Source organism: Narcine bancroftii, chromosome 12 (genome assembly GCF_036971445.1).
Source record: "Narcine bancroftii isolate sNarBan1 chromosome 12, sNarBan1.hap1, whole genome shotgun sequence".
Taxonomy (NCBI): domain Eukaryota; kingdom Metazoa; phylum Chordata; class Chondrichthyes; order Torpediniformes; family Narcinidae; genus Narcine; species Narcine bancroftii.
This window is the reverse complement of record NC_091480.1, coordinates 42452175-42467481: the sequence shown is the minus strand read 5'-3', so window position 1 is coordinate 42467481 and position 15307 is coordinate 42452175. Positions and strand designations below refer to the sequence as shown.

General features: G+C 47.7%; 1 protein-coding gene across 1 annotated transcript in view; it reads right to left on the bottom strand.

Moving 5' to 3' along the window:
- Window positions 1-14568, bottom strand: part of LOC138747789 (heparan sulfate glucosamine 3-O-sulfotransferase 4-like) — a 292353-nt gene extending 277785 nt beyond the window's left edge. Inside the window, exon 1 of the mRNA XM_069907374.1 lies at window positions 13973-14568. Within this exon, the coding sequence (XP_069763475.1) occupies window positions 13973-14556 (584 nt within the window). The 5' untranslated portion in view covers window positions 14557-14568. The remainder of the gene's footprint in view (window positions 1-13972) is intronic.
- Window positions 14569-15307: the final 739 nt, after the last annotated feature.

The window sequence follows — 15307 nt, the reverse complement described above, 5'->3', positions numbered from 1 at the left end:
CAAAGAGAAATTTAAGTAAATGGAAGAGTTGGGGATAGTGCCCCCTCCAGCACATGATCCCAAAGGCAGCAGGAAGATAGAGAATGTGTGATGATTACCGATGCCTCAGTGAGGCCACCGCACCAGACAGATACCCCATGCCCCATATCCAAGACTTTACCTTCAACTTACAAGGGACACGGGTGTTTTCAAAGGTCAATTTAATCAGGGGTTATCATCAAATCCCAGTGCACCGAAGGAGATACCCAAAACCGCCATAATTACCCCCTTTGGCCTGTTCAAATTCATGAGAATGCTGCTCAGACTTTTCAGTGGCTGTTGGATGCGGTGGGCCAGGATGTCCCATTCACGTTCATCTACTGGACGATATCCTCATTGCCAGCTGCAACCATTCAGAGCACACGACCCACCTCAGACAATTATTTATCCACTTGCATGGGTTTGGGCTGACCATCAGCACCACTAAATGTCAGTTTAGTCAGAACACAACTGACTTCCTTGGGGCATCGGATCAACAGGTACAGGACGAAACCATTGCCTGAGAAGGTGGAGGCAATTCAGTGGTTCAAGAAATCTCGCACTGTTAAGGGGCTGCAGGAGTTTGCCGGTATGATTAACTTCTACCATTCATTTATACCAGCAGCAGCTCGGATCATGCGCCCCCTTTTTGTGCTCACGGCAGGGAAAAATAAAGACATTGCCTGGGACGGGGAGGCCTTGGAGGCATTCCAGAAGGCAAAGAGCGCTCTGGCCAACGCCACCCTTCTGGTTCACCCCAGGCCGGATGTGCCAACCGCCCTCACAGTGGATGCCTCCAGCATAGTGGTCGGAGAAGTCCTTCAACAGCTGATCAATGGGCAATGGCTGACCTTGGCCTTCTTTAGCAGACACCTCCGGCCACCTGAACTTAAATATAGTGCCTTTGACTGGGAGCTACTGGCACTGTGCCTGGCGGTCAGGCACTTCCGATACTTTCTGGAAGGTAGACAATGCAAGATCTTCACAGACCACAAACTACTGACTTTCACCTTTCACGAAGTATCTGACCCATGGTCAGCCAGGCAGCAGAGGCACCTTTCCTACTTTCCGAATTCACCACAGACATCCAGCACATTGCTGGCAAGAGCAACATGGTGGCTGATGCACTCTCTCATCCTGCCATCCATCCCCTATCCAAGACTATTCGGTCCTAGCCAGGGCCCAACATGACGACCCTGAGATCCCGGTGTACAGGATGGCGCTTTCTGGGCTGCGGATGGAGGATGTTGTCATTGTTCCCGGCCACCAGATGCTTCTCTGTGATGTCTCTGCCAGCAAACCCTGCCGCATCGTGCTGGCAGCATGGAGGTGGCAGGTCTTCGACGTGGTGCACAACCTGGTACACCCAGCCAACAGAACGACAGTAAAGATGGTGGCCAGCAAGTTAATCTGGCATGGGCTCCACAAACTGGTCAGTCAGTGGGCCAAGACCTGCACACTCTGCCAGGCGTTCAAGGTGCAAACTCACACTAAAGCACCTCCCCAGACTTTTGAGCCAGCACAACGAAGGTTTAGTCACATCTATGTTGACATTGTGGGGCCGCTACCGGTTTCCGTGGGGCGAGATACCTCCTTATTATGGTTGACCTCTTCACGAGGTGACCAGAGGTGGTCCTGATGGCTAAAATGACCACAAAGACCTGAGCCAGGGCACTAATCAACACCTGGGTGCCCAGGTTCAGAGTTTTGGAACATCTCACCTCCAACTGGGGAGCGTAGTTTACCTCGGGACTCTGGGCGGCGCTGGCCAAACTGTTGGGCATTTCATCCGCAGGCCAACAGGTTGATGGAGCAGTTCCACAGACACTTAAAAGCAGCCCTGATGGCCCGGCACAAGGGGCCCAACTGGATGGATGAACTGCTTTGGGCCCTTCCAGGGGAAGCGTTGGTCTGAAACAGCTCAGGGAAAGACTAGATACCCTAGCCCCACCTCTGCCCCTGCTGCACAGCCAGACCAAATCTTTCAGCCCCAAGGACTTGCACACCTGTGAATGTTTTTGTGTGAAAGGGAGCGACCGGGCACCCCTCCAATGGCCATGCGAGGGGCCGTACAGAGTTGACAGGCACAATGGGTCAACATTGTATTGGACATTGGCAGTAAAGAGGAAACCTTCACCCTTTACTGCCTGAAACCTGCCCACGTAACCAGTCGAGACACAGCACCCATGACGCAGAGATAGGACACCCAAAGGTGGCAGCGGACATTCCAAACCCTCTGGTGGGGGGGGGGGTCGTGTAGTGGCCTGCAAACTGAGTCGCGACCCAGCTCACAAAGTGGCTGGTGATTGCAAGGGTCCTGCAGGGACCAATAGCTGTTGTCCCATGTGAGATCACGCACGTTGGGAAACAGTGGGCAACGGCGGGAACAATTGCCAGTCGGAGGCCTTCACTATGATGACATCACTCCTGTCATCAGAGGCAGGGAGTGAATAGAAACAGACCTGGCAGTGCAATAAATCAGTCTTCAACCTCACACACACATTTCAAATCACACACATTTAAAGTCCTTGGAAACCACTGGCTTCATCGCAAGCACATCCAGAGCCTTTCTGTTTACACGTCATCATATGGGTCGCAGTCTGGATCAGGTGAGTTGGCTTCGGCTTCGTCGTCAGCATCTCACAATAAACCATCCTCCGTACCATCCATTGCACAGAGACATAACTTAAAACTTGCTTCATACTTTCCCTGTTTTGTTGGGTAACATTTTGATTTTAAAAATTTAAACTGGTTAAAAAAGAAGCTAGCAAGAGACTGAACCGTGAATCTGGAATTTGCAGGAGTTGTCTTATACCACCGATATGAGCTACAACCATGAAATTGGGGTCTCATCTTATCTGAAGGTCGCCTTATCTACCAAAATATACTAGATAAGTAAATAAATAAATATTGCTTTGCACATGTGAGAAACTCGGATGGTTAAAGTGAGCAGTTCCATTGATTGCTCAGCGTTCTCACGGCCCGTGTGAAGAAGCTGTTCCTCAGCCTGGTGGTGCTGGCTCTGATACTCCTGTATCCCTTCCCCGATGAGAGCAGCTGATAGACGCAGTGAGCAGGGTGGAAGGGGTCCTCAATGGTTTTGTGTGGCTTCTTCAGATAATGATCCTGGTAGATCACGTCGATGAGGAGGAGGGAGACTCCAGTGATCCTCTCTGCCACTCTTATGGTCCTCAGATTCATTCTTTGCAGCCACCATTCCACACTGTGATGCAGCCGGCCAGGGCACTCTCGAAAGAGCTCCTGAAGAAGGTTGACATAATGGTGGCTGGTTCAGTCTTATCAGGAAGGGCTGTCGCTGTTGCACCTTTCTGACAAGTGAAGAGATGTTGAGTGTCCACAAGTGGTCACATTAAATGCCGAACTGAAGTCAATCAACAGCAGCCTGGTGTAAGGCATCATTCTCCAGGTGAGCCAGGACGAAGTGAAGCGACAAGGCTATCACATCAGATGTGGAATGGTTTCTTCTATAGTTGAATTGAAATACATCCACCATCTCTAGGAGGAGTGCATTGATACGTTCCATCACCAGACCCTCAGTATTTCATAATGGTGGAGGTCAGGGCAGTCATCATTGTGGACTGTTATTATTGCCCTCTTGGGTACTGGGATGATGGTGGCTGTCTTTAACCCTGTGGGAATGAAGGACTGCTGTGAGGTGTTGAAGATGTTCATGAAGACACCTGTCAATTTGTCTGCTCTGTCCTTCAGTACCTGACCAGGTATGTTGTCTGATCCCACTGCCTTGTGTGGGTTCACCTTGGATAGGATTCTCCTCACCTTGGTCACTGCTATGCAAGGGGCTCACTCATTAGGGGGACACGGTGCTTTCTTTGACATTATCCTGTTCTTCTCGTCAAACCGTGCATAGAAGTTTGTCCGGAAGGGAAGCTGATAAAATAAATTTTCTCAATTCAGCTGAACATTAAAAGGTAGAAATTAACATATTGATCCTCCATGTGGCTATGTTTGGAGTATTATAGAGCATTTGGAGCCAAAGCATGCAAGAGACATTGAGGTCATTAAAAAAAAACTGTGCATTTAGCTGTTGCCTTCATGAGACGATTCAAGCATTAAACATATAGGGACTTCTATTTGAACTGTGGAGATTAGAAGATATTGATATATTAACAATACTTCACTGCAGGATTAATTGAAAAGGATAGCAAGTCAATTATGTTAGTTGAGTGACACTCTATTGGTTGAAAACAAATTTGAACAGAATGAGGGAGAAAATCTTTCGAACACAGAACAGAATCACAGTGCTAATTTAAACATCCCACCTGCCTGCATGCCGTCGATATCCTTCCAAACACTGCCTCAAAAGTCATTGCCATTGTACCTGTCTCCTCCACCTAGCTCCTTTAGCAGTGTGTTCCAAGGCCCTCCCAGTCTGTGTTAAAAAAAATCACTTCGCAAATCTCCTTTCAAATTACCTTAAATCTATGCCCTCTAGTATTTGACATTTCCGCCCTGGGAAAAATACTTAGCAACCCTTTCTATGCCTCCTAATTTTACAAATTTCTATCCGTTCCTTGGACTCTGGTGCTGCAGAGCAAACAATCGGAGTTTGTCCAACTTCTCCTTCTTGCTTAGACTCGAACCATGGAAACATCTGCATGAGGCTTTTTTGCACCCACTCGAAAGGCTCCAATTCCTTGCTTCATGGTGCTGTCCTGAACTGCACACAATACTCTTAATGTGCCTGAACCAAAACTTTATATAGCTGCAATGGAACTTTTATCCCCTGATCAACAGAACAAAGTACGCTGTTAACCTTGTTTCCTGTGTTGCCACTGTAAGGGAACTAGGAACTTGCACTTCAAAGTCCCTCTGTTCTGGTCCTAAAGGTCTTGCCATCTACTATAAATTTTTCCATACATATAACCTTCCAAAGTGTGACACCTTATATTTGTCTGGATTAAGGGCGTAGTGGTTAGCACAACGCTGTTACAGCACCAGTGATTGGGACGGGGGTGGGGTGGGGGTGGTGGGGGGGTTCGAATCCTGTGCTGTCTGTAAGGAGTTTGTACATTCTTCCCGTGTCTGTGTGGGTTTGCTCCATTTGCTCTGGTTTCCTCTCACCCTTGAATAAACATACTGGGGGTTGTAGGTTAATTGGGTGTAATTGGTCAGCACAGGCTCGTGGGTCAAAAGGGCCTGTTACTGTACTGTATATCTAAATTTAAATTTCTCCACCCATATCTTCAATTGAACTGTACCCTGGTGTATCTTTTGAAAACCATCTTCACCATCCACAATTCTGCCAATTTGTGTGACATCTGCCAGGATGATAATTAGCCCACCTATATATTTGCCCACATGCATCACAAATAACCAAGGTCCCAGCACTGAATCCTATGGACGCCATAGATCACAGACCTCCAGTCAGAATAACACCCGCCACTACCCTGTGCCTTTGGTGGTCAAGCCAATTTTGAATCCAATCTACCAAGTCTCCATGGATCCCAGCAAAAACACAATTCTGGAGAAACTTAGCCAATCGAGAGGCATCCGAACATACCTTGATGAATTGTGACCAAGCCTCCCCCCACTCTTTTGTTTGGATGCCTGCCAACATTTTTCCATACCTTGATGAAGATCATTGGTTATCTATTTTTACTTTTGCTTTATAAAGGACACTGAGTTTCTCCAACTTTGTGTTTTACTTCAACCACAGTGTCTACATATTTTCATGTTTCACTCCATGGATCCCATATGCTTTAATCTGAAGTACTCTACCACGAGAGAGTTTGTACATTCTCCCCGTGTCTGTGTGGGTTTTTCCCAGGGGCTCCAGTTTCCTCCAACTGATCAAAATGTACTGAAGGTATAGGTTAATTGGGTAAATTGAGCGCCAGACTCGTGGACCGAAATGCCTTGTTATCGTGATGTATGTCTGTAGAGCTCGTCGAAAGAACCAAAGACTTGTTGATCCAAACCAAGGCTTTTATTAGCAAAAGACAGGAGCTCTTCACAGGTGGTCGACCAGTCCGGAATGATCCGACCTGGCTAGGGACACAACCCTTTAAGGCCCAGACAGTAGGCGTGGCTAAGCTCTCAGCCAATCGCTGTAAGCACAGTCATTACACTCTAGATACTGTAATTATATACATTGGTGATGGGTCTGTACTATCACAATGTCAAAATGTAAATTTAAGAGACTTTACCAAATGTTTCACTGACTTCCTTGTATAGACAATACTCACTGCCCTTCCCTCTTCATTCATCGCAAAAAGGTCAGTCAACTTTGTAAGACAACCTGCCCCACACTGACTCATGCTGACTCTCCCTAACACGTTGTGAGTGCATCTTATCTTGAGGAATCTTCTCCAATTATTTTTCTGCTACTGATGTTCACTGGACTGTAATTTCCTGGTTTGCCCCTATTGCCCTTTTAAACAAAGGAACATCAAACACTGTGTATTCTCCAATCATCTGTTGCTAAAGTGGAGACAAAGATCTTACTAAAGACCCCAGTGTTCTCCTCTCTTGCATCTCTCAAAAACCTGGCATAGATCCCATCAGGCCCTGGGGACCTATCCACATTGATGTGCTTCTGAGGGCACAACCCCTCTTCCTTCTTGTAATCAGCATGCCTCTTCCTGATATTACTATCCTCCACATCTGTCCCTTTGGAAATACTGTTGTGAAATTTATTAGTTCACCCACTTCCACTGGCTCCAGACGTACAATCCCTCCTATGTTCTTGTATGGCCCTAGTCTCTCCCCGCCCCCCCCCACCCCACCGTTACCCTCTTGTTTTTGATGTCTACGTAATATGCCTTGTGATTCTCCTTAATCCTACTTTCCTAAGATAGTTCATGACCCCTTTCCTTTTTGATATATATTCCTCAAGTGCCCAGCTCAATTTCCACTTCCTAAACCTTACACATCATGTTCACTAAAATGTTGTCATCTCTAATCAGTCAACTTGCCATCCTATTCGGTCTTCCTCACAGGAACATTCCGTTCTTGAATTCAAATCGATGGCCTTTAACCAGCTCCCCAGTGTCCGATGTGGTCTTATCCATTAACAGCTGTTTCCAACTCACTTTCCATGTCCCTTGCAAATTCTGCTGTTATTAGCCTTCCTCCAATTTTGCACTTTTGTCAGAGATCCAGCCTTACCCTTACCCATCACCATCGTGAAGCTTAGAGATGGATCACTGTTTCATAAATGTTCTCCCATGAAACTGCAATCTCCTGGCCAGGCTCATTTCCCAACAGAAGATCTGTTCCAGATGTTATCTCCAAGTGCTGCTGCGACATTCTCCCTGATCAGTTCTGCAACTCCCACACTTATTTTACATCCTCTCCTCCTCATCAAATGTATCTAATCTTGGGACGTTAAGTTGTAAGCCCTGCCCTTTTCTCAACCAAGTCTTTGCAATGGCCACAATATTGTAGTTCCATGCACTAATTAAGGCTCTAAATTCATCTGGCTTGTTAGTCATATTCCTTGCATTGAAATAAATACACTTCAACTCATCAATCAACCATAAATTATTAACCAGTCTGTCCTTCCTTTCAAACTTACTTGACCTAACCCCTTATGCCCCTCTCATATTTCTCCATTTACTAGCTTGCTGCTCTAATTCCCATACTCCTGCCTTGTTAGTTTAAACTTTCCTGAGGAACACAGGCAAACCTTTCTGTTAGGATGCTGGATACCCACCAGTTTAGATTCAATCTGACCTTCCTTTACAGGTCCCATCTGGCTCAGAAAAGAGTCCAATGATCCATGTATCTGAATCCTTCCCCTGTCTCAGCCCTTAAGCCATGCATTTAACACTCCCATCTTCCTTTATCTCATCTTACTAGCATGGGGCACAGGGAGTAATCCCGAGATTATAACCCTCATTGTCTCGTGCTTATGTGCATGTGTGTGTTTATATATATACACACACACACATATATATATATATATATATATATATATATATATATATAAATTAAAAAAAACAAATAAATGCAGACTGGAATTTAATTAAGGAGTCTGGATTTTATTTATAAAAGCATTCTTAAAATGATTTAACTAATTTTAGACACTCATGCAGGAACAAATTTCACAAACACCCACACAGATTTATGAAAAACAATTAGTTGCTAATTTGTGATGGTGGTGAAATATCTTTATGATTCTGAAGTAAAGTTGATGTGAAAACTATTGTGTCAGTTTATTGCATTTTATGTCCTGCTGTGACTGCAAATGGGAGCTAAGATGTGTGGGTGTTTTAGTTGGGTAGACCGTGTCCTGTCAACTCTGATTTTGGTACCGAAAAGCAGACAATGGTTGCCTGTGTTACATTCGTATAGGGAACTGGCATACAATAAAACTTTGCTTTACCACAGGACAAATTGTTAGTAAAGGATACATTCAATGAATATATGGTATGAGATTTAATTAGTAAAACCTGTCTAAATCGGTTTTATAGGTATGTACTGTGCAGAAGTAGGTACATGCGCTAGATATGAATGAAGATGGAGCTTAGTGCGATTCCTATGCTGCACCTGCCCTGGGAATGTTTGATGGGACAAAAGGAACTTCAATTTTGTACCTAGTACCTGAAGTAACATCATAAAATGTTGGTAAGTCAGGTAGCATTTGTGGAGAGAGACGGAGCTAACATTTCAGTTCAATTGCCTTTCCTCAGAGTATTCGGAGAGAGCTCAGTGACCCAAGACACAATGTAGTCTTCACAGGTGGAACTTGACCTATTTCTAGGATTTATTTCTTTTTCATGTTTCCAGCAGGAGTAATGTCTTGATCTCCATACTGTATACTTCCTGGGAGAGTTCAGAAACAACATTCAGGGAGTTTATTCTGTGCTTTTCATTTGCCACGTGTGCCCTGGATGGGACAATGAAGCAGAAACTACACTATATTCAACTTACCCCTTGATGAACATCTTAATGACATAATGACTGAGCTGGTATCTGATCTAAAACCAATTTTCACCTGCATGACCTTGCTTGACACAACCTAAACCTCAACTCAGCTGCTGCTAACACCCTCACTTTCTCTCCATATTAATTGCAGATCTCATGAGGTGGTCTTGCTTGTAAACCTGTTCATAAATCTCAGCTGGTTCAGCCCTCTGCCAACCATGTTCCAAGGTGAACCAGTCATGCACCCAGTAAGATAAGTTGATATAAAAAATCACCTCCTTGTTCTCAGGTCCCCCTGTGGTCTCACTCCAACCTTGGCTGGAGTGTGCCCAACCATGCAGCACTTTGCCAAGTCTGCTTCTCAGTTCTTTGTCACCCTCCCCCCCCCACCCCCCACAACCCCCCCCATCCTCTATTATCTGCAAGGATAACAACAGCAAATACATAGCATTTCCTTCATTGTCACTGGGTCCAAACATTGCAACTCCCTGCCTGAGACTGCAGACGTTTAAGAGCCAGCTCAGCACCGCATTCTCAACAGCAGGTAGGGATGAACAAGAAATACTGGCTTTAGACAAGATTCTCATCTTCCATGAATTAATAAAAATAAAACAATCTGTTCTCCATTTCACCCTCTGTTCAGCCCTGAATTTAGTTGTTCCACCACTGGCAGCCATGCCTTTAGCTGCCTGGCCTCAAGCTCTGACTCCCTCTGCCCACGCTGTTCCACTTCTCCACCTCTCTTTTGGGGTTAGCACGGATAGTGTGGTGGTTAGCGCTACGCTGTTTCAGCACCATCGATTGGGACTGGGGTTTGAATCCTGCACTGCCTGTAAGGATTCTGTGCATTCTCCCCATGTCTGGTTTTCCCCAAGGGCTCCCGTTTCCTCCCATCGTTAAAAAATGTACTGCGGGTGGTAGGTCAATTGAGAGTAATCGGGCTGCATGGGCTCATGGGTCGAAAGGGCCAGTTACCATGCTGTATGGCTAAATTTAAACTCTCTACAAGCCTATTTTTTCCACCAAGTTTTTCCTTCATTTACCCTTCATGGGGCTTGGGGTCAATACTTTGTCAGATGATATTGTTGAGAAGTGCCTGAAAGTATATTAAAAATGGTATACGACTGGATGTTTTCATTGTGCTGGTACAAGAAGAGTTCTGTTTCTTGGTACAAAGATTCTTCACTCTGACAGGCTTCAGATGAAAGCATTAAATATAACAACAGAGACTCCTTTACATTCTGGGCTGTCACAGGTTAAACCCATTGTCGAGCATGCTGCTTGAGTGACTTAAATTAGAACAGGTTGAAGTCTTAAAGGTGCCAAAAACTGTGGCAGTATCAGTTGGTGTTATCTGGCACGAGGCAAATCTTTTATCAAGCTTTGAGAGTTATGCTGAAGGAGGTTTTAGTGATTTTTTTCACACCGGCATCTATCTCTGCTGCATGTGTTATATTTTTTCCCTGAATCTGGCACTGAGCGAGGAAGGAGGAAGTGGGAGAACCATCCACATTGGATCTGAGCACATCACAGGTGAAGGGGTGCTCTTCTCTTCTCCATCATGAAGGGCTGACCAAAGCTGGACATGTTGTCCAGATCAGACTCCCCATTTTCCCCTCCTGCTGTCCTGTGGGTTGTGTGCAGATGAATGGGGCTAGTTGGAATGGGCTGGCGCAGGGCTGGCGTGGCTCAACGAGCTGAATCCACCACACTTCCATGATTGTGACTCAGCTTTGTGGGATCAGACTAAACTATGGTTAACCAGCGATCACCGCTGGTGGAAGTGGATAAGTAGCAGGAATGCTCAAATGCATCCATGTAATGTGGGAATTACCTACACCAGGAAGACCATTAGTAATGCACAGCATTACTTGGGTGCCAAACTCCAAAGTGAGACTCTCAAGCTGGTATCAAGGGCAGAAGGGAAACATCCCTATGCAGTTCAAATAGACACAGAAATTTTTTCCATATTTTCTAGTCACAAAGTTATATGTTAAAGGAAAACAGTAGGAAATTGGGGATACCAAGTGGTGTCTTCTCATTAACATCTGTGGGTTTAAATGGTGGGTTTACCAAAACAATATGAGTCCCAGTATATTTGTTAGGCAGAGTTTGTTTCCTTGGAATGGAGGAGGCTGTCTACCTGATAAAGGTAGACAAAATTATTAGAGTGATAGATTGCAGAGAAGAGGATTGATGAGGACAGGCAGTGGATGTTGTCTATGGAATGAATGCCATTAAGTTATTGAGTTATAGGGAATGGTTAAATAGGCTGTCTATTCCCTGGAGATTGAGGGGGAACCTTACAAATGAATATAAAATCACAAGAGTCACAAATAAAGAGAATGCTCACAGTATAGAAAACCATTCAATCTATTGTCCACTGAAAAGTCATTGGCCTAAAACACTGACTCTCTCTCTCTCTCTCTCTCTCTTATTCTGTCTATCCATCCTGCCAAGTATTACCAAGGAGGAATGAAACACAATATTGCCAGGTTTGAAGACAACACAAAGCTGGATGGAACAGAGACCACAATGTAGAGAAACTCCAGTGTTGGCTTCATTTGGTTTAGTGAGTGGCAAATAGCAAAAGCAGAACAAGGAGGGTAAATGTGACATCATATGCTCTTGTAGCAAAAACAAGGCTGATTATTACCGACTGGGTATAGACCTGGTCACTGAAGGCAAGCCCATAGGTGCAGCAGGTAGTTATGGATCTTGCCTTTTGAGTATAGGAGCAGGGATGTCTTCCTTCAATTGTATAGGCTTTGGTAACCAACCTGTGCATTTTGTGCAGGTCTGGTCTCCTTATCTGAAGAAGAATGTATTTACTCTGGAGGGAGTGAAGCAAAGTTTTCACAGTGTGTGATAGAATGGGCAAAGCTTGGAATGATTGCAGATGATACAAAGGTTGGATGTGTTGTGGATAGTGTAGAAGGTTGTTGTAGGTTACAACAGGATATAGACAGGATACAGAGTTGGGAAGAGAAGTGGCAGATGAAGTTCAGTCCTGACAATTGTGAAGTGATGTACTTTGGAAGTTCGAATTTGAAGGTGAAAAGTGAGATATTGGAATCGAGATCCCTCAGGATTGCTCCACAACTAGATAAGATGGTTCAGAAGGCATACGGTTTGCTGGCCTTCATTAGTCAGGGGATTGAATTCAATTTGCAGCTCTATAGAACTCTGGTGAGACCTGCATTCAGTTCTGGTCACCTCATTAGAAGAAGGATGTTAATGCTTCGAGAGAGTGCAGATATTTACTAGGAAGTTGCTAGGAGTGGAGAATATCTCATATAAAGCAAGACTGGCAGAGCTCGGGCTTTTCTTTTTGGAGCGAAGAAAGATGTGAGGGGACAATAGATTATAAAGGGCAGCCAGCACCTTTTTACTGGGGCTACAATAGTAAATACCAGAGGACATCTGTTGAGTGGAGGTGAGCAGAGGACTGTTTAAGGGAGAAGTCAGAGGTGTGTTTTACTCAAGAGTGGTGGGTGCCTGGAATGCATTGCCAGGGGTGGTGGTGGTGAAGGCTGGTAAAATAGGGACATTTAAAAGACTCTGAGACAGGCACATGATGCAATAAAAATGGAGGGTTACGGGTGTGAAATAGGGAAAAAGATTGTGAAGAGTGGAGTAGGTTTAAACAGCCAGCATAACGCCGTGGGCTAAAGTGATCTGATTTCATTGGAATGAATGGGCTGAGAAGAATGAGAGGGGATCTTATAAAATGCTGATGGTCGCCAAAGGATTAGATGCAGGTCCAGGAATCGCAGGCTGAAGAAATGGGATAAGCCACTCAGGACTGGGAGGAGAATACAGGTCTTCACCCAGGGGCGCTGAACCTGTGGCAATTCTCTACCACAGACGAAGCTGAGAAGGAGCCAGATCGAATTGAAAGAGATCACGGCTGCGTAGAGAAAGTAGGAACCGGATACCGAAGGTGGAGGATTAGCCACCAGTGTGTTGAATGACTGGGGGAGACTCGTAAGGGCCGAATGGCCTTTCTCTGCAGTCCATTTGCCCCCTTATTTCAACCAAGTCTCTTTTTGCGTCAGGCTCCGCCACTCGCCGCCTTTCCCGATCTTTCAGGAAGTTCCCACGGATCCCACTGTCCACCCACGCAAGGTCATCACATGCCGAGAAAAAGGAGACCTCGTTGATGGTTTGACGACGCGGCTTCGTCCCGGGGCTCCCGAGCCCTCGATGCAAACCCCCTCCCTCCACCCCTGTCCAAATGTCCCGGCTCATCTTCACGGCGAGCACAGGAGGGTGTTTGACGGACACTGTTACGGTGCAGGTCACACCGCGCGGTCTCATCACAGTAAAATAATCGGAACTGATTTTCCACCACACGGGGGTCGGGGGCTGCAAAAAGCATGTTTGGGAAGAACAAAAGTAACATCTACACCAGCTTCTCCAAGACGCACAGCTGTGCGGGCTTTGCTGGCGGCAGCAGAAGGATACTCCGGACCCCAGAGTTGGGGCACTGCTTCTTCCCACCTGAGCCAGTGTGAGCTCCCAGCGCCCCAATGCGAACGCAACAATCTGCAAAGCGAGGTCAAGCTCCCAGCGCGCCGACACTCCCGCTCCCTCTCCTGCCTGCATCTTCCAGAGCGGAGCGGAGAGCGCTGATGCCCCCCGGCCGCACTGCCGAAGGGGCTTTCGATCACTTCGTCACCTTTAAAACCCCTTGGTGACCAGTGGCCCGCAGCGGATTTGCGCCGTTCCCCGGCGGAACGCGGCCGGCCGGAGCGGTGCAGGCGATGGGTGCAGCAAGTCAACCGAGCGGGAGCGTTGTGTCCCTGGACCACAGTCGCGGCTCATAAAATGCATCGCAGGGACGGGAGGAACACATTGGCGATGTTGCGTGAATTCGATGCAGCGTGGATGCGTTCGAGTTCAGCTCCGGGCTGATTGCAAGTCAACTGTGCAGAGCCAAGACATGTTAACCCGTTGGCGCCAGCGCTGGGGTCCCTACTCTCTCCAGCAACCCCCCCCCCCTCCCCCCACCCCGCTCTCGTCCGCGGCGGAGACCCCTTACCTGTACCACTCCAACCCCTTGTCATAGTGTCTGTCGAAGAAGTGCGGCTCCACTCCCACTGCCCTGACGTCCGGGTGCACTCGGATCGCCTCCAGCAGCGCCCGAGTGCCCCCCTTCTTCACGCCGATGATGATGGCCTGAGGCAAGCGTTGCACCCCGAAGTCGGGGGTGCTCGATTCCTGCACCTCTCTCTCCAGCCAGTTCCGCGCCGTCGAGAGCGGAGGCGGGCTGCCTTTCCAGCCAGCCGAACTGGCCGTCGCCTCGGCGGGCAGCACGGCCGAGCTGGCCGGCTCCAACCTGACCCCGATCCTGGGAGAGGTCGCTGGCTGCTCACCCGCCTCCTCCCGCTCCCTCGGCCTTTGCTCGGGCCGGGGCTGGGACAGGGAGCCGGCGTCGTGCAAGGGGAACTGGATGGAGGTGTAGCAACTCATCAAAGTGTAGCAGACATAGGTGAGGGAGAGAGAAAGCGTGAAGACAAAGAGGACCCTCTGCGATACTTTATATGGCGGGACTGTTGGACTGGACCAGAAAGCCATTTCTGACAGCAAAGCTGTTCCGAGGACAGTTGAGAGACATCTTTTCATTTATCCAAGTATGGCATGAACGCTTGTAACAAACTGTCCCCATTTAATCCTGATGGAACGAAATGACCTCGGATTTATTCTACTGCAAGGCACAGCCCACTCTCCCGTTCCGCTTTTCTCGCCAGGCTTGTTAGAATGTTTTTGTCCCTTACAAATTGCAGTTTTGTTCCTCCTGTTCGGGAAGGTCCGTCCGCAGCGTTCAGCACGGGAGACATTCTGGCTTCATGGTCACAGAGTCGCCGGCTCGGCGCATCTGGCCGCCCGGAGATCCGGCAAAGCCCCGTCTCCAGCTCCGCGATCGTCCGCACGGCGCAGCCGAGGTGAAAGGCGCCGCTGCCGGCAGCGCCGCGTCTCCGCGATGTGCGGGGCAGCTGTGATCCCGACTGCTGGCCTCTCATCTCCTCCTCTCTCCACCTCCTCCTTCCATCTCCACTCCGCCCCTCCTTCTCCAGCCGCCCGTTCTCCCAACCACCTCTTCACACGCCTGATCTCCTCCCCCCACCCTCCTCCGTCTCCTCCCCTCTCCCCACCGACCCCCTCCTTCCTCATACCGTCCCCTCCATACCAACTCCTTCCTCCCACCCCATCCTCCACCTCCTATCTCCACCCCGACCTCCTCCCACTATACCCTCCACCTCCTATCTCCACCCGGACCTCCTCCTCCCACCCCATCCTCCTCCTCCTATCTCTACCCCGACCTCCTCCTCCCACCCTACCCTCCACCTCCTATCACCCCAACCTCCTCCCACCC